Here is a 21,223-nt window from a genome sequence, read left to right on the forward strand (position 1 = left end):
TTCATCTTGGTATGATTGGTTGTAATCATCCCATTTCAAATCTTCTGGATTTTTCAATTTAATTTTTGATTTGCCATATCTCCTTTTGGGAGTGTTTGTTCAACTCTGTTCATTCCCCTTCCTGAAAGGACAGCTTTCCTTTCAGGAAAGGGAATCAAATTTTGAAATCAGAGGACAGAGTTGAAATTATTCATTTCAGGAAAGGGAATGAGATCTTGTGATTTCAGTGAGGATCAGTTGGGCAAGCTTGGGTCTGTATTCCTGCACTTCAGGTCATCCCACTGGCTTATTTTGTTTTCACATCCTATCAGGGTTTGTTGTTGTTGTTTTATTTTTTTCATATTTCAATTTTTCTGTTTCTCTTCTGTCTCTTTGTTTACCTTTCTTTCCTGCTTTTAGACATTTCAACTGGAATAATTTTGGCACATTTTGGTCTATTTCCCTGCACCCAATTTCATCTCAGTACCATTGGTTGTAGTCACTCCATTTCAAATCTTCTGGATTTTTCAATTTAATTTTTGATTGGCCATATCTCCTTTCAGGAGTGTTTGTTCAACTCTGTCCTCTGATTTCAATATTTCATTCCCTTCCCTGAAAGGAAGAATTTCTTTTCAGGAAAGGGAATTAAGTCTTGTGATTTCAATGAGGATAAATTAGACAAGCTTTGGTCCTCGTTCCTGCACATCATCCCATTGGCTCTTCTTTTTTTTTCACATCCTATCAGGGTTTGTTGTTTCTTTTTGTTTGGTTGGTTTTTGGGTTTTTTTTGTTTTTTATATATTTCAATTTTTTTCGTGTTTCTCTTCTGTCCCTTTTTTTACTTTTTTTTTTTTTTTGTTTTTTTTTTTTTTCCCTTTTTTTTTTTTTTTTTTTTTTTTTTTTTTTTTTTTCTTGATTTTAAGGATTTCAAAGGGAATAATTTTGGCACACTTTGGTCTACTTCCCTACACCCAATTTAATCTCAGTACCATTGTTGCAGTCACTCCATTTTAAATTTTCTGGATATTTCATTTTTGATTGACAGTATGTGCTTTCTGGAGTGTTTGTTCAGCTCTGTCTTCTGATTTCAAGATTTCATTCCCATTCCTGAATGGCTGCTAACTCCAGCTTGTTCAGCATCAGGAATATTGCTAAACCTGAGAGAGGACTACATTTCTTCTTAGTTCACTCTATCCTTACTTACAAGGTTTCACATGAAAAGCACTTTGTTGGGGGGAAAAAGGAGCAAGACTTTAAGTTACACCAAGCATTGAGCGAGGCAGAAGAGTCTCTGACAGCTTTTTCCGGCCCTCCATCAACCACCCTCCAGTTCTGGAGCCTTCATTCCCATCCCTGCCCCCACCCCACTCTGCTGCTGAATTAACATAGGAAGAATCTTCCCTTTAAAATGAAACCACTTCCCCAATCAGATGGGTTTTCTAAATCAAGAACTTCCTTTTTCCCTCTCTCTCCTCTGAGTATCTCAGGCAAAAGCCTCTCACCGCTCATTTTAATCTCCTCAAAGAAAAGATTCCCAAAAATCTGCTGGGATGGAAATGCATTTGTGTATTTGCATTTAAAAGCAGGCAATAGCCCCTGTTGGCCCATCGGAACATGCACACGGCTTCCTGCACTGCTACAAGCCTGTGACATGTGACTGGGGGGAGGATGAGGAGAGGAAGGAGGAGTCACAGGCAAACCCGCCCCCTCAAAAGCTGCTGTGCCGCCTCCGAGTTGTGTCAGTTCTGTGAAGCATCTGAACAAACTGAATACAAGGAGGAGCACCAGTTGTGTTGAAAATATATCGTGCTCTTCGGGATGGACCTTTGTCCTGCTGGTAAGCCTCAACCATTGTGTGTCTTTTTTGGGGTGAGGGCCCTGCGCTCAGTTTGATGGAGAAGAGCACACCATGAAGTTCCAGCAGCCAGAGAGGATGCTGTGGCTGGAGGAATGATATGGTGGAAGAACCCAGTGGTACAGTTAATTGCTTGTCAGTTTTCAGCATTAGGCATGGATTTCTTTTTACTTGCTCTTCTTTCCCATCGGGAGAAGTTTTCCCATTGGTTTGAATGGCCTTTGTGCTGAGAGTGTTACTGCTCTGATTCCTTGGGCCAGCGGTGCTCGGCCGAGCTGGGAAGTGTCTCCTTGGTGTCAATGGTGTATGTGACACCTGGGGTGAGCATTGTAGGCTTTGGCTGCTCTCATTCAACTCTGGCAAGCTCCTCCGTGGTGTTTCCCTACAGATGCCAGGAGCTGGCTTGCCTTTGCAGAGCCTTTCATGCGGTTGGGTATCCCAGTGTAACACCCATGCAAGGGTTTTGGTACTGGGGCCTCCCTTGCTTATGGCCATGTTAGAGGTAAACAACTGTATCAGGGTTCTAGAAGCTCCAGGTGATCTACAGGTGGGCCTGCCTGGTCCTGAAACAATCTCAGTGGGCAGATGTGGGTGAGGGGAAATAAACCGCATCTGAGGAACTGAGAGAGACCTTGGGTTTTATTTCCTGCTTTGGCAGGTGGTGGATAAAGTGGTTGGGATTCAGCAAGGAAAAGCATGCCACCAGACTGAACATTTCCAGCTTCTGGCTGAGGAAGCTCGGAGTGTGTGTCTTTGCAAAGCCAGCAAAGAGGGAGAGCTGAGTGGGAACAGGCTGAACAAAGGAAGGAAAAGGATCACCTTGCAATATCTCTTCTCATTCTGCCTCTGTCCCCTCAGGCTTTTGTGTGTAGGATATGGAGCACAGAGTGAAAGCAAAAAGCAGTGCCCAGTTTCAACAGCTGTTGTGCACTTTTTAGCTCTGAGGTGTGTAGCCAAGGAAAGGGCATGCTCAAACCACACACCAGCCTTGCTTGCCAGGGAAATTGGTGGCTGTAGGAGCCGAGTTCTTGCCAGCATCTGACTGGTATTGAATGTTGGTGAAAATGGGTTTCTTCTGATCACCCAGCCCTCACTATCTGAAAGCAACTGTGGACAAAGGTTGTGCAGGACAAACTTGGCAGGAGGTGGGATAACTCATACTTTGCTATTTATTTTGGCGTGTGCCTTCGACAGAAACTGGGGGTCTCCTAACTGAAGGTCTGACACAGTCATTCACTCAAGTTCTGTGTTACTGCATTAATTATATCTTGAAAGTTACACATTCAAGCACGTGTACTGTCAAGAAAGTATACACATTGCAATAGCACAATGAGATCCCATTCAGGCACCATGGGGGTTTGCTCAGTTCTGGGTAGAGGCAGAGCCTGGAGACAGGCAATGCCTGGAGAGATGTGCTGGCTCTGACTGATGTTTTTGCTCAATCCCATCCTATCATTCCACAGCTGGGTGAGAAAGTGGGTTTGTTTGGTGCTGAATTTCCTTGGGAGCCAAGTTTTCCAGTGAGCTTTAGAATACTGAATGCACTTGGAATTGCTCAGTTGTGGCATGATTGTCCTGAAGGTCAGAGGTGCATGTGCATCTTTCTCTGGGGCCGCTCCTACCTGGAGACGTGATGGTCCTGTTAGGTGCACATCTGTTTGCAAGCAAAGCTTGATGCCTTGGGGAGGCTGCTCTCCCTGGAGTGTGTATCCTCTTCCAGCTTCCTTCAGAACCCTCTCAGGACGGTCTGAGTGTGGCCACAGAGCTGGTGTGCCAAGCCCTTGAGCTGGATGTGTGACACCTGGAAGAGCAGACTGGTACTGTGGTATCCTGTGCCAGCTGGGATGTGTGGGGGAAGAGCTGTAGTCAAAAGTCATGGAAAGCTATCCTGAAGGATGAATGTAAGTTGTCACGTGAGATAAGGGGACCAGTAGACTACATAAATCCTTCTTCCCAGCTTTCCCCCCCATAGCTGAAGTGTGCAAATTAAACCTGTTGGGATTTATGTTAAATTTCTTTTCACATGAGCTGGCAGAGAACTGTGGAGTGCTGCAGGAGGGAGACACACATGGCTGGAGGGAACTGAGGAGTAGGAGGCTTTGTCATCTCTCTACTAGACTGGTACTTGTCTGTGGAGGTGGTGGTCTTTACTGGAGATGACAGCAGCCATATCAAAAAAGAAAGGGAATTTCAGGTGAAATTTTTCTACCAGGGAGCTTCCTTCAGGCAGAAGCTGCCTATTAGGCTGCTCTGCTTTTTTGCTGCCATGGGTGGAGGTTCCCAAACCCTTTAGCAGCAATACTCAAAGCCTTCCATTGCCTTGCAAATGAGCCTGATGAACCTTTGCTGTCCTACAGTGGGTGTGTAACACACGGGTCTGCAGTGGTGGCACAGATACAGTCATTCTTCTTAACCTTCCCCTGCTGCTTCTGCAGGTCATCCTTCCAGCTCTCCTGGGTGGTTACTTCCCACTTACCTCTGTGCTTCCAAAGCCATCTCCCCATTCCTATAATTTTCCATGGGATTGAAAGCCTTACACCTGGGTGGTTCAGCACAGCCCTTTGCAATGGGAAGTGAAACCAGCAAACACAGAACTGCTCTCTGCTGGCCACACAAGTACCCAGATATCTGGGCAACTCTGACCTGCTCTCTGGGTGGGGAGGCTGAAGGCAAAAGCCACACAACTGGAATTGAAGTCTGTGTCCTGTTTTGAGTGACAGCACTGAAAATACAGTCCTGGTCAGTTTGTGAAGAGCAGGCAGGTCTTTCTATGTGGGTCTGCCCTGAGAGTGGGGAAACAACCTTAGGAGCAGGTGTAAGACCCACAAACGTGATGCTGATGCACTGTCCTTTCAACGTTTGCTCTCTGAAAATAAATTCCAAACAACCTAATGTTCTCTCTGGAGAGGATGCTAGCCACTTTTTCTGTGTCTGAACTGGAAAACGTCAGTGTTGGTTGGGCTGACAGCATCTTTCTGAAACCTGTGGGTGTTTTTGTGGTGTGTTCTTCATCAGGGTGAAATTTCCCCCTGTGCAGAGAGCCCTGACCAGGGCTATGCTTCATCTGTGCGCTGACCTAGTCTTAGAGGGAAGTAGAACTGAGGTGGTACTGAGCACTGTGACAAGGCATGGACCATGCAGCCAAGGACTTAAGCTGTATAGGAAACCTGACAAAGACCCTCTCTGAGCTCAGTCTAAGTTGCCCTAAAAGTTTGATCCATCCATTTTTTTCCAAAGTGTGTCGCCCTTTCCTACTTTTTTACCCCTTGATTCCTTCCCCTTCTCTATGACTCCTTCTTTTTCTCCCCTGCCCTTCCCACACACACAGTCCTTCCCACACTCTTCTCATTATGACAAACTCAGCAGGTGGGAGTTGGGGTGTTCAGGAGGAAGGGAGACTGTGTTAATTACAGCCTTGTTGGGGGTCGTGTGGGTGAGATGGTGTCCTCTGGGAGCCTCATGACTCTTTGAGAGGCTTTAGTAGACACAGAACAACTGAAGCAAAGCAACCAGCCACACCACAGAGTTTGCTGATGGGGCGGGGAAGGCAAGGTTCCTCAGGGTTGTCCTCCTACGGTGCTTTTGTGGAAAGAAATACAGGGCAAAAGGTCTTTGTTGTAATTTGTCAAGGAGTCACCCCTGTGATTCCACAATTACAAGCTCCAGCAGGAGTGAGCAAGATACAGCTGGAGAGACAGAGGCTGTCTTGATCTCCTGCAGACACCACAACTGCAGGATACAGAAATTAAGCTGAAGGGCCTGGGCGCTGCTCAGAGGCACAGGGCTGACATTCAAAGGGAAGTCAGCAACCCACCTAACAAGTACCAGAGCCACTGCATATTTTTGGTTGGTTTTCTTTGTGGTTTCTTGTTTGTTTGGTTTTTGTTTGCTAACTTTCCTGCCTGCTTTGGTTTTCCCCTCACCTACAGGTTTGGTTGTCATGAGCTTTTGGATGCTTTCTTCCTTTCCTCTTGACTGGCTTCATCAATGAGACAGCTTCTTGCTGCTCTTCACAAGGGCTGCTTGCAGGGCTGGGAGGGCACGTGGGTCCTTCCCAGCCTGGCTTTGTGCTGGCTCTTTGTCCAGTGCTTTACTCCCACAGACTCAGCAGCCTCTCCCCAGGGAACGCGATGCTTGAAACCATCAGGAAGAGTGGCAGGAGAGAGGCTGAGGCCTGAGAAAAGTAACAGGAACATACTTAGCACATGGAAACCCAACCAGCCACGAGTATGGGGGAGAGATTAGGCTTGGGGAAGGCAGGACTTTCTGAGCTGTTGTGACCATGACAGGAAAGAAGCATACTAAGATGATTGCCCTTGTCGCTTTTCCTTCTGTCTGTCATGGCTGCTTCCTTCCCTTTTTTTCTTCCACTCACATTTATAGCAGTTGTTTTGCATGTGAGATCCACACTAAGAGAATTTCCAATGCAACTGGTGCTACTTCCCTTTTTCTGGGAAGACAGGAGGCCCAGGGGATTTTGTTTTATGAAACAGTGAAGCAGAGCATCCAGTGACTTGAGCTGGCTTCCTAGGGAAGCTTTGTCTTGCAGTGTTTAGGTGCAGCAAGGACCCTGTCTGCAAGTTCACCAGTAATCTCCAGTGCTCTCAGCCTTCTGCAAGCTCTGCTTTTTTCCTGGGGCCTCATCTTCTCTTTGTCTCCTCTCTAGGGCTGCAGCCTTCTCATTGTCCTTGCAGAAGAGGCTGTGGTTCACCTGGATTATATTTAGCAGCGACACTGTCACCCCATGTTTTAGGTCTTTCATGATTCATATTGTGGTTGCCTTGGCTTTGTTGCTATTTGTTTAAGTTCCTGTACATTACAAGGAAGCCTACTCATATTTCTGCATTTTCTGCTGTTAGCAGAACAGCAGCCACTCAAAGACATTCCTTTTTCAGCAAGGCTCTCGCCCCCTAGATCCTGCCCTCTTCCTTGAAAAACCTCGATTTTCTCTCTTAAGCCCTTTCTGACTCTAGCTATGGCAGATCAACTCATGAAGCCAGTGGTTTTCTTGGGAGGTTTGGTTGTAGATGAAGTATTTAGTACATAGATTTTCAGATGACTGACATAACCACCACCAGAGAGCATTTAGTGAGACCCCTTCACCGTGCTCAGGGCCAGCAGAAGTGGCTGAATAGGCAGTGGGTGTCTGCAGGGTCAGCTGAGAGAGCTGTGCAGAGCCTCTGGCTGCAGGGAGAGGGGGCATGGTCTGTGCTGCACTCTCGGGGCTGAGAACCATTTGCAAGGCAAAGGTGAGGTGCAGTGGTTGCAACAGCAGGGAGCACAGATGCTGAAACACAGAAATCAGAGTTGCTGTGGCATGACCCTAGGAGAAGGTAAGTGCTGAGAGGTTGGGGCGGCTTTCTCCATGATATATTGACCCCAGTAGAGTTTTCACAGGAATCTTTATTCTTTCAGAATCAACTGCCTTGAGTGCGGCTGAAGAGGCTGAAATAGAGACAATCAGGAAGCACAAACAGGAGCTTTTGGATGACATTGAGGTAAGGACCATCCTGTCCCTTGTGCCTGCCTAGCCTTCTGAAATCTATCATCACCAAGGTACATCTTCACATAACAGTCCAGGCCATGCAGAAGCACTCTTGCAAAGGAGGCATTTTCTCAGTCGTGATCCAGCTTCAGTTTTAAACTGCAGGCTGCCCTGGCCTGTTTGCCACCAGGGCACTTCCAGCCTGTGGAACTCTCTGCTGCAGGAATCATCTGCTGCCCCAATGGGATGTTTGAAAAAGACTGGTCAGATTATGAGCAATGTTGAGCTGGGATTGTATATTTAGGAGTAAAGAAATGTCTTCACTAAGTTGAACTGGCAGGCATCTGGCTCAGCATTTATGATTCTTTTTAATTACTGATTACCTGCTAATGGCATATCAATCCTAGTTACCTGCAGCATCCCCCTGTGTTTATCAAACTTGTTTGCTTTGTGGACCTCTAGCAAGTCCTGCATGAAGGATCCTGTCTCTTCAAAGAGGTCTCATGGCAGGACCTTCCACATGTTTCTGTGGCTGGAACTTGTTTTCCTTCTTTTCTTTTAGCATCAAGTGTTTCTTCCATATCTCCTAAAATGTCTGAAAGTAACAGATTCAAAATCAGTCACTAAGACTGCATCAGAGTCCTACGTGGTGCTGTGCCCTTTCTATTCTTTCTGCCTCCACCATGAAATGTGGTTTCCCATTGGAGAGAGCTTATAGCACTGAATCATTGGACTTGGACTGATTTTTTTCCACAACGTGAAGCTGTCCAGATGCCTAGCAAATAGCTGCAGTATTTCCTGGAATGGAGTAAAGGATTAAGCCAAACTACATCTTACTTCTTAGGCTTCCATACTTCCTCTCTCTGCTGAAAACCAGAATGGTCTCTCGTCCCTGCTTGCAAAACAGATGATGAATGTACATGCCTGGGATGTGCTTGTGTGTGTTTCTCTTCAGTTTTCAGAACAGATGATGGGCACTGTAAGAGCAGGATACTTGAACAGGAATACTACATTTTTTGCCCACTATGGATAGAGAAAGGTTGCTAGACTGCACAAACCTGTGCTTAAAACCCAAAGCCATTAAGCAATGGAGTACACAATGTCCAGTGGAGCAGAGTGAGTTTGGTTGAAAAGAGTGATGTAGAACAAGAGACATTTTCCCCAGGGGATTTTTCCAGAATGTATTTATCAGTACCCTTAAGCACAAAGACTTGGGGGCATATCAGGGGGAAGGGGGAGGGAAGAGAAAAAGAGGATGGGTCTTGGCTTGCCATTAACACTGCCAAAAGACAGCAGTGAATAAAATAACAAAGTTGATAATCATTTGAAAGTTATGAGCTGAGGTCATGGTTCTGTTACATTTCTGCAACATCTAAAACTTAGTAAGGAACACTCACAGCTCTGGGGACCAATGAAGCAGAACAGAAGGTGGCCAGCGCAAAACTGAAAGCAGGAAGCTCTTTTAAGTTATGGAATATTGCAGAAATTCAGTTTCTCTGTCTGATTATGAGCTCCATCCACATCTTCATTCCTTGATGAGAAAGGATCTGTTGTGAAATAACCCTTCTTCCCTTCCCTGTTCTGGTTGATATGGGGAAGAATTTGGGCGATTCCTAGAAGAGAGCTGTGATGTGCTTTGGCTTTGAGGTGGAACGTAACTGCAGGATGGAAACGAGGAGATATAGACACTTTCATTTCCATGGTAACACAGAATATCCAGCCAAGGCAGCCATGGTCTGTCATGGGCCTAAAGGAAAGTGAATTCCACAATTGATTTTTTAAAAATCTGGCAGTAATTACTTTACCTTTACTTCTCTTTTTTTTCTCCATTGAACAGAGGTATCTGCTCAATGGTATTTAAATGACAGGTACATTAAAAATTCTGTGTTTCACAATGCAGCCACTTTGGGTTCATATTGATCTCACGGTTACCAGTTCCACTTCTCCTTTCCTGGATGTATAGCAGGGCTATGCAAAATAAAAGCTCAAAAGGAGTGGGCACAATGGAAGGATTCTTGCATCTGACATTGTTTGAGGAACTGGAACCAACAGTGGGGTGAGTTCTCTGACACTCACCACACTGATTGAGCTTGATTTTTCCAGTCTTGATTGACTATATGCATGAGAACATCCTTCTGTCTCTCTTTCCAGTTGTTTTCAGCTGGAATCCAGCAGGGTCATTCCAGAGTAGTGCCCATAGGCATTCATGGCTGGTCATGACCACCTGACTTGCTCTTGTCCCGTGACTGAGGGAAGAATTAGACATACTCGTATGCTTCTTTAGGCTGTGTCTGCTGTTTTTCCTTCCATTGCCTTCATCTTCCTGATATTTCTTTTGCAGAAGCTGAAGGAGGAGATTGCTGAGGTGTTTGCAGAGATTGAGTGTTTCCAACGTGTAGAGGAGAAGCAAGCGGCAGACAGTAATCCTGGAGAGCAGATCAGGCAAGTGGAATGAGTATTCCTTTGCTTACAAAGTCTCTTTTTTTTAAGTTGAAAAAACAAAAACACTGATGGGATTTGGTTCACAACAGGGGCAGGGAAATGGGGCCCTTCTATCCTCTTATATTTCTCATTATTCCTGGATAGTCAGACACCTGTCCTTGTGATATCTCACCTTGTGAGTGAAATGACATGGTCCTTTATTCTGACTTTTCCTTCTTTTTTGTGTTTACAGCAAGCTGTCACAGAGGGATAAAATTCTGGCTCTGGGCCGGAAGAAATTCAACATGGATCCTGAAAAGGTAGGATTTGTTCATTTCACTTATAAGGATAAAGCTGGGAGGAAGAGCCTCTGCTGGCTGCTGTTCCAGTTGCAGCCACTGATGTCAAAGGAGCTGTGGCAGGGGACTGTGGGGGGTTCCTACCTCACTGAGGCCCCTGTTGGGAGCAGCCTCTACCCTGCCCCTGACTGATCTGATATGATCAGGCTGTGTTGCCTCCCCCCATCATGGGTGTAGAGGCCACACCATATAATTCAGAAGTCAGGGGAGGGTGCTTTAACACTGCCAGCATGCCATGAGAGCCAGATTCCCTTCAGCACAGCCCTTCTCGACCGTGAGAGGCTGGGAGCTTGCTATAATGTGATAAAGGAGCGTGAACTAAGAAGGTGAGAAGTTTTGAGAGTGTCTCAGGTTCCTTGGCTCCTTCAGAACAGAAGAGGACAGAATGTCTCTGTCATTTTGGAAACAGTTTTGGCTGAATTGTGGAGTAAACGTAACTTTTCCACTTTCTGGAGCTCTGACCAGTGGTATCAAGACTCCATAGCCTTCAACCCTCTGCAGAAAGGTCTAAAACCATCATGATTAAGTAGAGACGATGTGAGAGAGACAGTTCCCTCTTCCTTCCTTCTCATTAGTGGAGCATTTTTTGAGCACTTCAAGGAAAACCACAAGCTGTGATCAAGCGATAGCTGATCGTCAGCTCACCACCACAGCTAACATCTTGGGTGGCTGCCGCTCTGTGTGACAGCTTTTCAGCCTCCTCTGTGCCCTGCTGAGAGCGTCAAGGTGCCTTCCCCAGTGTCCACACCCCAGCTGGAGTGCTTGCCAGTCCCCTGGACATCCCTCTGCCAGTGGGAGTTGTTTTAGAGCAATGATGTCAGTACTTAGAGCCTGTGTGAGAGTTGGTTTTATTTTGCCTCTCTGTCTGACCTTGGTTTGAAGCCCCTGAGGCATCTCTCTCTCACATGCTGTGCAGGAAAGCCCAAACTGATTCTAACCCCAAACCAGTTCAGCTTTATGAGTTCAGTGCCAATCAGACTGGTCAAAATGTTATGCTCTGTGCCTGTATAATGCAGATCTCTGATTCTTGCCTCCCTCTTGCTGCATGCCATAGAGTGGGAGGTGCTGCAATGCAAGGAAATTTCTTTGCCCCTCCTTTCTAAGGTTACACTCCATCCATGCAATGCTGATACTTATAAATGAGTTCCTATCTCCAAGATCCCATGGAAAGTTCCTGAGGCTAGAGGAGGTAAGCATTAGGAATCTAGCTGATAAAAACCTTTGGGGAGAAACATTTTCTTCTGGAAAATGGGACCCCATCATCACTGCAATGGTTTTCAGAATTAAATTTATCTTACTGAAAATCCATCTGGGGAAAAAGTAAGGAAAAGAGAGTGAGAAAAAAATCTCACAAAAATTTTGATTTCTTTGTTTAAAACTGCTTTTTCTTTGGGGGATTTTAAAAATAGTTTCATATATATTGCAAGAGAAAGTGAAGTGATTCTGTTGAAGTAGAACATTTTGATGGATCTAAAACAATTTTCATTCATTTATTGTATATTGCAAGAATTGCAGTGTGGTCTGGAGAACTGCAGCATTGTTAGAGATTGTCAAGAATCTTTTGGAAAAAGCCTTAGCTTCTTCTCTGGCTTTAAAAGTCATGAAATTCTCTCTAAAATAGGATATTGACTCTTTGTACAACCCAACTCACAACCTCTATATTCCTTAAAAAGCATATTTCATCCTTATTGTCTAGGAGGAATGGAGCTGAAAAGATTGCAGACTTCTCTGTTGGGTGGCATAGAAAAAAAATTTAGGAAAAATCATTTCAAGTTGTCTCAAGCCCATATTTTTGACTGAGTACATTTTTTTTAATATGCCATCTTTTAAACAAACAATTTTTCTTTTAAGTTTACTTAATTTAGAAAAAAAAGGACATTTAGGAACAGAACAGTAAGGCATTTTCATTGAAAATATTAAAATTTATTATTTTGACTTTTCATTTTTGGACTTTAAATCTACGTTGCCCTATTTTGAGCTTCCATCCCAGTGAAACATTTAGCCAAATCTAGGATGAAATGGCACTGACAACCCGTGGTGGATGAAGAGGGATTGAAGGAAGATGAGAAATGGCTGTGGTGTCTCATGAAGGGGCTGGGGTGTAAGAGAGGAGAAAGTACATTAAAGCTAAGGAAGGCTGACATCAGAGTGTTGGGATCCTAGTTTCTCCATAGACCATTGAGCTGTTTTACTTCTCTCTCCTGCTTCTCCTTCCCAGGGGATCCAGTACCTGATCGAGCACCAGGTATTGTCTTCAGACCTTCAGGAGATCGCCAGGTTCCTCCACAAGGGTGAAGGTCTGAACAAGACAGCCATTGGGGATTACCTGGGTGGGAGGTGAGCAACCCAGGATGAGGAGACCCCTTGGAGGCCCTGTCCTGCCTGGCCCCTCTGAACTGCCATTTCGGATGACCTGTGGCAGACCTCATCCAGGTGCCAAGACTGAACATATCTCCAACCACAGTGGGCTGGGTGGGCAGGACACCCTTGGGAGAGTCTTTGGGGTTGTGACTAAGGCTGGCTATGAAGAGAGCCTCACACTTATGAGAAAAGGTATGGGCTACCTTTTCTCCTGCCTGTAATGGGATCAGTCATCCCAGACTGCTGCGTGCACCTTGGCTTCTTCTTGGTCAGGGGGGAAGTGAGACGGGGATGGAGCCAGGTGTGTGTTGGCACACCAAGAGACACCCAGGCAGAGCAGGGTCAAAGCTCTCTTCTGACCTTTTCCCTCTATCCTCTCCCAGGGACCCCACAAACATTCAGATCCTCCAGGCCTTTGTGGCGTGTCACCAATTTGCCAACCTCAACCTGGTGCAGGCGCTGAGGTGAGTGCGCGGGCCAGGCGCAGGGGACAGTGCTGGAACCTGCTCAGCCCCTGGGTCTCGCCACCCAGGAAGGTCAGGAAGCCCTCTTGAGCTGAAACGGGAGCTTCCCAAGGCCCTGCTGTGTGTGTTGGCTCCAGGGCTGTTACTCTGTGAGGTGTCAGCAGTTTCTCAGGGGGGTGGGAAATGCTTTCATGGCCCCTTGGTTGGGTTGCCCATCTGCAGAAAAGTGGGTCACTGTGGTTTCAGTGTCTGGGGGGTGAAAAAGGTTATTTTTGGCAGCAGGAGACATCTGTCCTCAGTGCCTGTTACGTCAATAACAAAGTGGCTCTGTTTTAGGGCACCTTGTTTTGTTACAGGCTGCCTCCTGGCAGGACTCCTTCTCCTGAGGGCTCTGCTGCCTTGCAGGGCCCTCATTAGGGGAGCAGAGCTGTGATTTCTGGGAGGCTTAGTTCTCCTTCCTGCCTTTAGGGTGTTTGAGGCTGATGTATCCAGGCAATTTCTAGAGAGGAGCAGAGCTCCTGCTCCATGCCCCGTGTTGTTCTCCCCAGTGTGATGGGATGACTTCTCTTACCTTCACGGTGTTGCATGGCTTGAGGGGAGGCACCCATGTCCCTTGGGCCCCGTGTGACTGATGCTCTGCCCCTGCTCCTGACAGGCAGTTCCTCTGGAGCTTCCGGCTGCCCGGGGAGGCGCAGAAGATTGACCGGATGATGGAGGCCTTTGCCAGCTGGTACTGCAAGTGTAACCCAGCAGTGTTCCAGTCCACAGGTAGTTAAGGGAAGGAGGCCTGTAAAGCTGAGCTAGGCTGTTTGCTAGGGAGAGGAGCCTTCCTTTTCCGTTCACAAAGCACAGGCAGCATCACTAGGAAGTGTGTTTTCCCTTAAGCTAAAGGAGGCAGCCCAGGTCCTGTGAAGATTTTCAGTAAACTGAGCATCTTCAGTCCTCCTTTCGCTACTGTGCTCCAGGCCCTCCTGATGGGCAGCAGACTGGAGAAGGGCTCCCAGCCTCACATGAGGTATTACCTCATCACAGCAGAGATAACACTGACAGATGTAGGTTTGCAGAGGCTTTCCTGCTGACAGAGCCATTATTAGACTGCATCTGCCCAATTTGCCCCATTATCCTCCTGAGGGCATGGAGTCACCTCCCTCACGGGAAATCAACTGTGTCCCTCTTTCTCCTAGCAGAGGGACCATCTCCCTTCCTCTCCTACAAATGAGAGGATGACTCTCTACTTCAGTGACTAAAATCCAAGCCACCTGTGTGGATTGATCTGTCCTCTTAAGACAAGTGCCACCCATGCTGATTTTCTTTCTCATTGCTAGATACCTGTTATGTACTCTCCTTCTCTATCATCATGCTTAACACCAGCCTGCACAACCCCAATGTGAAAGACAAACCCCACTTTGAAAGGTTTGTATCCATCAACAGAGGCATTGACAATGGAGGGGACCTGCCAGAAGAGCTTCTAAAGGTAAGAAGAATTCCCATTCTCTCATCCCTGGGTCCACTGAGAAGCAAAGGTGCAGAGACAGGGAATGCACCCATTAACAAAGCTATAGCTCGCATTTTCCTGAAGGCTCAGCAGGCATGGGACCTGCCCTGTGAGGTAAGGTGGAGGTGGGCAGCCTGCTTAGATGTGTCTGCCTTCACCCAAGCAGCCTGGGCAGAAAAACTTCTGTCTTGTGTCAAAGGGGCTGCCTACATCCCACACCTGGGCTTTGCTGAGCAGCATCCCCTCAGGGTAGAGGCTTTAGATTGACTGAAAGAAATGACACTCTGGAGAACAATTTGAGGGACGGTGCAGGAGTCTGTAGCCTCTTTTTTTTTTCCTTTCCCCCTCTTGGCTTGGGATTTGTGTAGCAAATGATGGCAGATACAATGATGTGAACAATATTTCATTATCCTTTGAAAGCAGTAACCTGCCTCCCTGTCACTGCTGTTGTGAATGTCACCCTTTGTGCCTCTCAGTGCCAAAGCTTTGGCTCTGTGAAATGTGCCTCCTTGTGGCCATGTAGGTCTACGTGCTGGTCTCCCGGCAGCGTTTGGCACCACCAGCCCAGGTTCTAAACGGGGCTGCCTCTCTGCCGCGCTGAATCCCTTCCTTGTGCCTTAATACTACCCACAGCAGGACTTGTGACATGCTGGGTTTGGTCGCTGCAGCCTGTCTTGCTATGGGAGCACCATTTTACGGCTGTGATTTTCCAAACTGAGACTCTTTTTGTAGCACAAGATGCAGAAAAGAGCTGGTGATCCCGCTAGAGACCCTGTGAGGTGCAGACTGGGGACTGTTTTACCCCAGTGCTCATTGTGTGCTCTCCTGCCCTTGACCCAGCTTGCCTTGTAAAAACAGAGTGATGGGCCAGGTGGACCTAGGATAGTTGTGTACAAGCTTTGTCAGAAATCAATGTTACTTTCTCTCTGTGTCCTTCCCCACCGATGCTCTGGGGCAGAATCTGTTTGAGAGCATAAAGAACGAGCCGTTCTCCATACCAGAGGATGACGGCAACGACCTCACCCACACTTTCTTCAACCCTAACCGTGAAGGCTGGCTGCTGAAACTAGGTAAGGGAGAGGGCTCCCCTAGCTCCTCTGACCTCCCCGTTTGCCTGCCTCCCACCACAAATCTGCCCCGGGAACCTACCGTCATCTCCGCTGTCCTTGGCTCCCATCTGCTGCAGTGGGCTGAGGCTGACACCTGCTGTTGAAACCAGCTGCCTGCTCCCTCGTCCCAGCTCCTGCAGGCTCTGCTCAAAAAGGGACTCAAAAACATATCCCTCCCCATCCCCAGAGCCATCAGAGCAAAATGGGCTCTGTGTGTGTGTGTGTCTGTCGCACAGCATCACGTCAGTGGTACCATGGTGTCTCCTGGGGGCTCACCTACAGGGAGAGCTGGGAGGGTGTGACTGTGTGTGCATGTCTGGAGCTTGGGGGAAGGACAGAAAAATGTGTGACTAATGGCTCCTGAACCTCACTGCCTTTAGGAGGACGTGTGAAAACCTGGAAACGCCGTTGGTTCATTCTGACTGATAACTGCCTCTATTACTTTGAATATACCACGGTAAGGGCATAACTCATGGCTGGGAAACTGTCCTGGGTGGTTATGAGCCTCTGAGCGGCCAGGGAGGAGCAGAGGGTAGGAGGCAAGTCTTCCCCTTTTACCCTGTGCTCCCAGACTGGTCTCACACCTCCACTCTCTCCTGTGCTGTTTCCTCACCTCCCACGTGGAGGAGGAGGAGGCTGGACACTGCAGCTGTGGTCTCCTCTTGACTAAACTCCCCGTTGTGTCAATGGAAGGGGTCTCCTGAGGCATTACTCTGCCCTTGTCACCTCCACAAAGGCCCCCACAGAGGAAATCAGAGAGGTTCTAAACAGCAGCATAGATTTGGGGAGCATGTTGGGTTTTAATTCATGTTTCCTTGCCTTCAGGACAAAGAGCCTCTGGGCATTATCCCCTTGGAGAACCTCTCAGTCCGGAAGGTGGATGATCCCAAAAAGCCAGTAAGTGTCCATTGGCTGGCACTCTGCCAACACAGCCTATCAGATGGTTGGAGGGAAGAGATGATGCGCACAAATTACTCCTACCCTACACAAATTCTCGTGTTCTACTTGCTTCTCAGAGGGAAGGTGCAGTTGCAAACTGCCTTGTGCCCCCATCTAAACATGGCTGTGTTTTTAATTTGTGTTTTTGGTGTGAGTAGAGAGCTGTCCTTAGGCTGACTATATTGTATGTTTTCATGTGTGTAGGGGGGCAGAGATGAATGCACACAGCGGACTTCCTACATGTTTTGCACCAGGAGATGTGGGTTTAATTTCTTTCTTTGGGACTCTCCATATTGAGTTACAGCACATGTAGACCAAACAGAACTGTTGGTGTTAGGGAACTTGCCCAGGAAGTGACTCATTTCTTCTGTGTGTCTTTTGTGGATACCCACTTTTCAATGTGTCATGGCTCTGGGAAATGTGCCTTCTATCTGTGTGGTGGCAGGCAGAGAAAAGGATGTTGCATCTATTTAAGAGGGGGAGGGATTTTCATGAGAGAAGCAGAGTGACAGATCCTAGAAGGTGTGTTTTGATAAGTGTTGATCTCCATCTCTCCATAAAGCCTGGTTTAGTGTCCAGTTCTTCACAGGAGGGGTGCATTTACCTAAGAAGGAAGATTATTTAGCTCACAGGGAGATTTTTGGGGTGGGGAAAGATAGGGTCTGTTGCATTTTGGAGACTCCTGCCTGTTGAAAGCTCTCTGAGCCTGTTACCCATGGTTGAAGGCAGCAGTCTTCTTGGTCCCCTGTCTAATCCTACTTTCCATTTTGTTTCCTTTTGGACAGAACTGCTTTGAACTCTTCAATCCCAACTGCAAAGGGCAGAAGATCAAAGCCTGCAAAACAGATGGGGATGGGAAGGTGGTTGAAGGCAAGCATCAGTCCTACAAGATATCAGCAGCCACTCCAGCAGAGCGTGATGAGTGGATTGAGGCAATACGGTGAGGAGAACTTTAGGCTTGAGTTGCCTTTTTTCAGCCCTAGGGGCAAGTGGTCACAAAGTTTATTTGGCTATCTTTTATCAGAGTGTGGACAGGGAGGGTGGAAGGGAATGTTTGCAGTATAACAACTATGGTACCCTTTGATTTTAAAGAGTTTCAAGGTGCCTTCTGGAGAATCTCTAGCCATAGCTAAATTCTCTGCTGTAAGTCTGCAGATCTCCAGTCCTATATTTTGATAAGTGGTGTCTCTGTGCAAGATCAGTTAGGTTGTCTGTGCTGCTCTCAATCATTAAATCTCTTACTTTTGCTCCCATTTCCTCTGATTTCCAGGACCAGCATCACACAGGATCCTTTCTATGATTTGGTCTCTGCCCGTAAGAAAAAGATTGCCAGCAAAAACTGACCCATGACCTGGTCACCGGCATCAGAAAGGTGTAGGTTATTGGACAGCTTCCCTCTCACACTGGGCTCTTCCAGTGATGAAATTTGGGAGCTTTGGTTCCATCTGCCTCCCATTTGGTAGGCAGATGACTGACAGGACAGCTTGCCCTCTTTGCTTCTTCCCCTTCCAAGCTGAAGGCAGAGGCACAGGGTGTGATCCACTGAGGACTGTCAGAACTGTGGGCAGGGGGTTGCCCATGTCTGAACACAAAGGCTCAACAGCAATTGGCCTTTGGGTTCTCCCATGTAGCCCCAGACATGTGGAACAGCATCTGAGAGGAGAAAGGAATGTCTGCACAGTGTCTCCAGCCCCTCCTGTTGTCACACCAGGCCAGGGTATTTTTCTCTGAGGATCCATGTGGATTCTCTTGGAGCAGCTGAGCATGGTCCACTCAGTTGCAGAGCAGAAAGGCCCCAGTGGTTTCTCTTCCATGAACAGATGTGTAGAGGTAGTGGGGTGGAAGCCACTGATATTTAGAAACTTGCTGTGAAACCAGAGGTCAAGGTAAGATAAGAACCCCTCAGTTCAGAAGAAATCCCTCTCTCTCCCTTCCTAAAGCCTGTAGTGAGAGCTGTAATCCTAGGAAGTCCCCGCTCTGTAACTGTGTCATAAATGCTAAAAAGTTAAAGACAATTGAATCCCTATTCAACGTAAGGGCTAACTGAGCATAGAGATGCTTTGGGACCAGGAAAGCAGCTCTGGGTGTGTTGTCTCTCTTTTTGAGACTTGGGGACCACCACAGATTTCCTTGGGGAGGAAACCCAAACTCTAGCTCTCCTCCTGGCTGATGGCTCCCTGGCAAAGGTTGGTTCCTTGAGCAGCTCAGAGGTGTGGGCTTTGTATCTGAAAGTTTTACAGTCAGATGGCATGAAAAAATGGAGGTACATACATCTCCCCAGCAGCACACACACACAGAGGCATTCATTCCCTTCTTCATACAATGGTATCATCTGGAGTCTGGGGGTTTTTGCCTCTTGTGTAAAGAGAGAAATAAAAGTGCTTAAAATAAGCCAAAAACTCAGGGTAATGTGATCATTTTCGTGATAAAGTCAGAGGATGTGAGGTAAGAGTACCATGTTCCTGTGCCCAGCAGAGCAATCTGAGCACTGCTGCAGTCTCTTGGCTGTTTCCTTCCTGCAGAGGGCTGTATCTACCAGGCAATCTGCAGCAAGGCCAGCACAGCCCGAATTTTCATTCCAGTTCTCTTCGCCCAAGCCACAGGAATGCTGAATTAATTTCAAGAGGCAGGGAGCGTATCTCGGAGTTGGAGCACGTGCTCACCCTGGAGAAGGAATGTGAAGGTTTTCTTCTGCTCGTGCCTGCAAATGTCTCCTGCACTGAATCTCTTTGTTGCTGATGTGATACAGAGTGAGTTTGCTGCCCACTGCTCGGGAGCACACGTGCTTGCACACACACATTCACTCCTGCAGAGGCAGGCTCATGTCCAGAGGTGGATGAGAAGGCAGATTATGGCCTCTTATCTTGGCAACATCTCCCATATATGTAAGAGAAATACAAGTATACGTTTGGTTGGTGAGAGATGCCCCAGAGCCCCGGCCTGGAGTGAGAAATGTCTGTTCTAGTGCTTCTCAGGCTTATACTCTGTGTGACAAAAGCCATCAAAATGTAGTCTGAAGTCTCTATTCTACCTATAATCTGGTGTTTGGTGTGGGAATCCAGGCTAAGCCCTCCCTACATTCAGACATTCCTACATTCCTATGACAGCAGGGTCTATCCAAGCTCTTCTCCATTGCTCCTCATCCCTAACCCTTCTAATTCTCTTCAGGCTGCATATGTCCTTTCTCTTCCCTTCTTCCCCTTCAAGTGTGATACCCACACTTCAGAAAAAATTATTCCCAGTGGTTACAGGGTGGGAAGTACAACTTGAGAGGGGCAAAACAATGCACAGAGACAGGCAATTATGTAATTTCCATCTGTCAAGCTAACCACAAGAGTCGGGAAGGGTTGGACCATGTTTTGTTTCTCCTAGAAACTGAGGCAGGGAGACCAACAGTGAATTTGAGTTTCCATTGCCTTTCCTTGGCTCCAGTGGAGAAAATGCTTGCTCTGTGATGCCCCAGTGCCATGAACACAATGGTAGGTGGTGTTGCCCACCAGTAATGCAACACGTGCTCTCTCTGAGTGGTGGCCTGACCTCATGCCTGCTGCGTACCCACGTGTTTGGTGTTGGCCTGGGTGTCTCAGGACAAGTCTCTAAAACTGACCCCCCACTCATGACTGTGTGCTTTGAGAGACTCTCTTGGAGCCCTTAGAAATTGATGAGAGGAATGACTTGTGCAACTCAAATGGCATCACCAGGAAACGTGTTGCTGACCACCATCGCCCATTCCCTGTGCTGAGGGCAGCTGCAGCAGCTCACACAGGTACAGGCACACATACAGAGCCCCTCAGGTGCTCAACCTGACACATTGCTGTCTGCATGGTGGAGGCATTTCTCTTTCTCATAGGCAGCATGTGTGGCTCACACAGACATACATGCAGAAGACTGACACTTATTCCCTGCCTGCCCAAGGATTCCTGCACACACCCAGCCATCCTTTTTCATAATAAATGTCCATCTATTTTCATAAAAGGGCTGGGAGGAGAATAGTGCAGATGTGTGGAATAGACCTGCATCCTGCCTCTTCCCCTCTCCTTCCTGTCCTCCTATCCCCTGTTTATTAGCTCCTTTTTGGAAGGCTAATACATTTTAAAAAGGCATTCTAGAAATTGTTTGCACTGACAGAGATGGAGCAGCTGTGAGGAGAGCCAGCAGCCTCCTGCAGTACGGCTTAGGTAGAGAAAATCTCTGTGAGCTGGAGGGGTAGGACAGCGTACAAATGGAGGCACATGGGACTGAATTATGGAGTGAGAGCCATCAAAGGACATCAGTTGAACCTGTCTTTTGCCAGGAGCTGAATGCTCTTGCTGATGGGGGCCCAGGAGCAAATGGAGGCAAGACTGCATCCAAGTTGGCCAGGATGGTGTTCAGTGGCAAGGTGAGAGCACCCATTAGGGACACTATTCCTGTCAGGCCTGAAACTGCTCAGCTGTGCGTCACACAGCCTTCAGCACAATGGGAAAAGCAAGGAGCAGTTTTCTGTCAGCTAAACAGGGTTATATGCACCAGGACTGCCCGCCTTTTAACTCCTTCTGTGTGAGCACTTGTACCTCACCCCTCCACAGCAGTGCAGGGATTGACACCAAGGGGGAACAACAGTTCTGTCAGCTCGTACCATAAATCCATGGCATTGGAAAGGCTATTGCAATGGCCTCAGAGGGATGGGAGCCACTCTTTTGTATGGGAAGAAGCACAGCCTCACTGTATTTGGGCTGGTTGGAGTGGTGCAGTCAGATTTGTCAGCCCAACAGGA

General features: G+C 47.4%; 1 protein-coding gene across 2 annotated transcripts; it reads left to right on the forward strand.

Moving 5' to 3' along the window:
* The first annotated feature begins 1,744 nt into the window (after positions 1-1,744).
* Positions 1,745-19,105, forward strand: CYTH4 (cytohesin 4). Of its 2 annotated transcripts, XM_041481708.1 has the most exons (13): positions 1,745-1,816; positions 7,250-7,332; positions 9,661-9,761; positions 9,994-10,060; positions 12,318-12,436; positions 12,844-12,924; positions 13,580-13,692; positions 14,250-14,398; positions 15,378-15,489; positions 15,909-15,985; positions 16,354-16,425; positions 17,253-17,407; positions 17,738-19,105. In XM_041481708.1, exons 1-13 carry the CDS (start codon positions 1,798-1,800, stop codon positions 17,808-17,810), a joined length of 1,221 nt encoding a protein of 406 aa, XP_041337642.1. In that variant the 5' UTR covers positions 1,745-1,797; the 3' UTR covers positions 17,811-19,105. The 2 variants fall into 2 exon arrangements, with proteins under 2 accessions (XP_041337642.1, XP_041337643.1); XM_041481709.1 differs by lacking the exons at positions 1,745-1,816; positions 7,250-7,332 and adding an exon at positions 11,204-11,288 and having other exon boundaries at positions 9,736-9,761.
* The last annotated feature ends 2,118 nt before the right edge of the window (positions 19,106-21,223 follow it).

This window comes from Pyrgilauda ruficollis, unplaced genomic scaffold (genome assembly GCF_017590135.1).
Source record: "Pyrgilauda ruficollis isolate IOZ18807 unplaced genomic scaffold, ASM1759013v1 scaffold56, whole genome shotgun sequence".
NCBI lineage: Eukaryota > Metazoa > Chordata > Aves > Passeriformes > Passeridae > Pyrgilauda > Pyrgilauda ruficollis.

What these genes read in the sequence shown, in the direction of transcription:
- CYTH4 (XM_041481708.1), top strand. An exon ending in AGGCTGGCTGCTGAAACTAG is followed by an intron (nt 15,490 to 15,908) that starts GTAAGGGAGAGG and finishes CACTGCCTTTAG; the next exon opens with GAGGACGTGTGAAAACCTGG. An exon ending in ATTACTTTGAATATACCACG is followed by an intron (nt 15,986 to 16,353) that starts GTAAGGGCATAA and finishes CCTTGCCTTCAG; the next exon opens with GACAAAGAGCCTCTGGGCAT.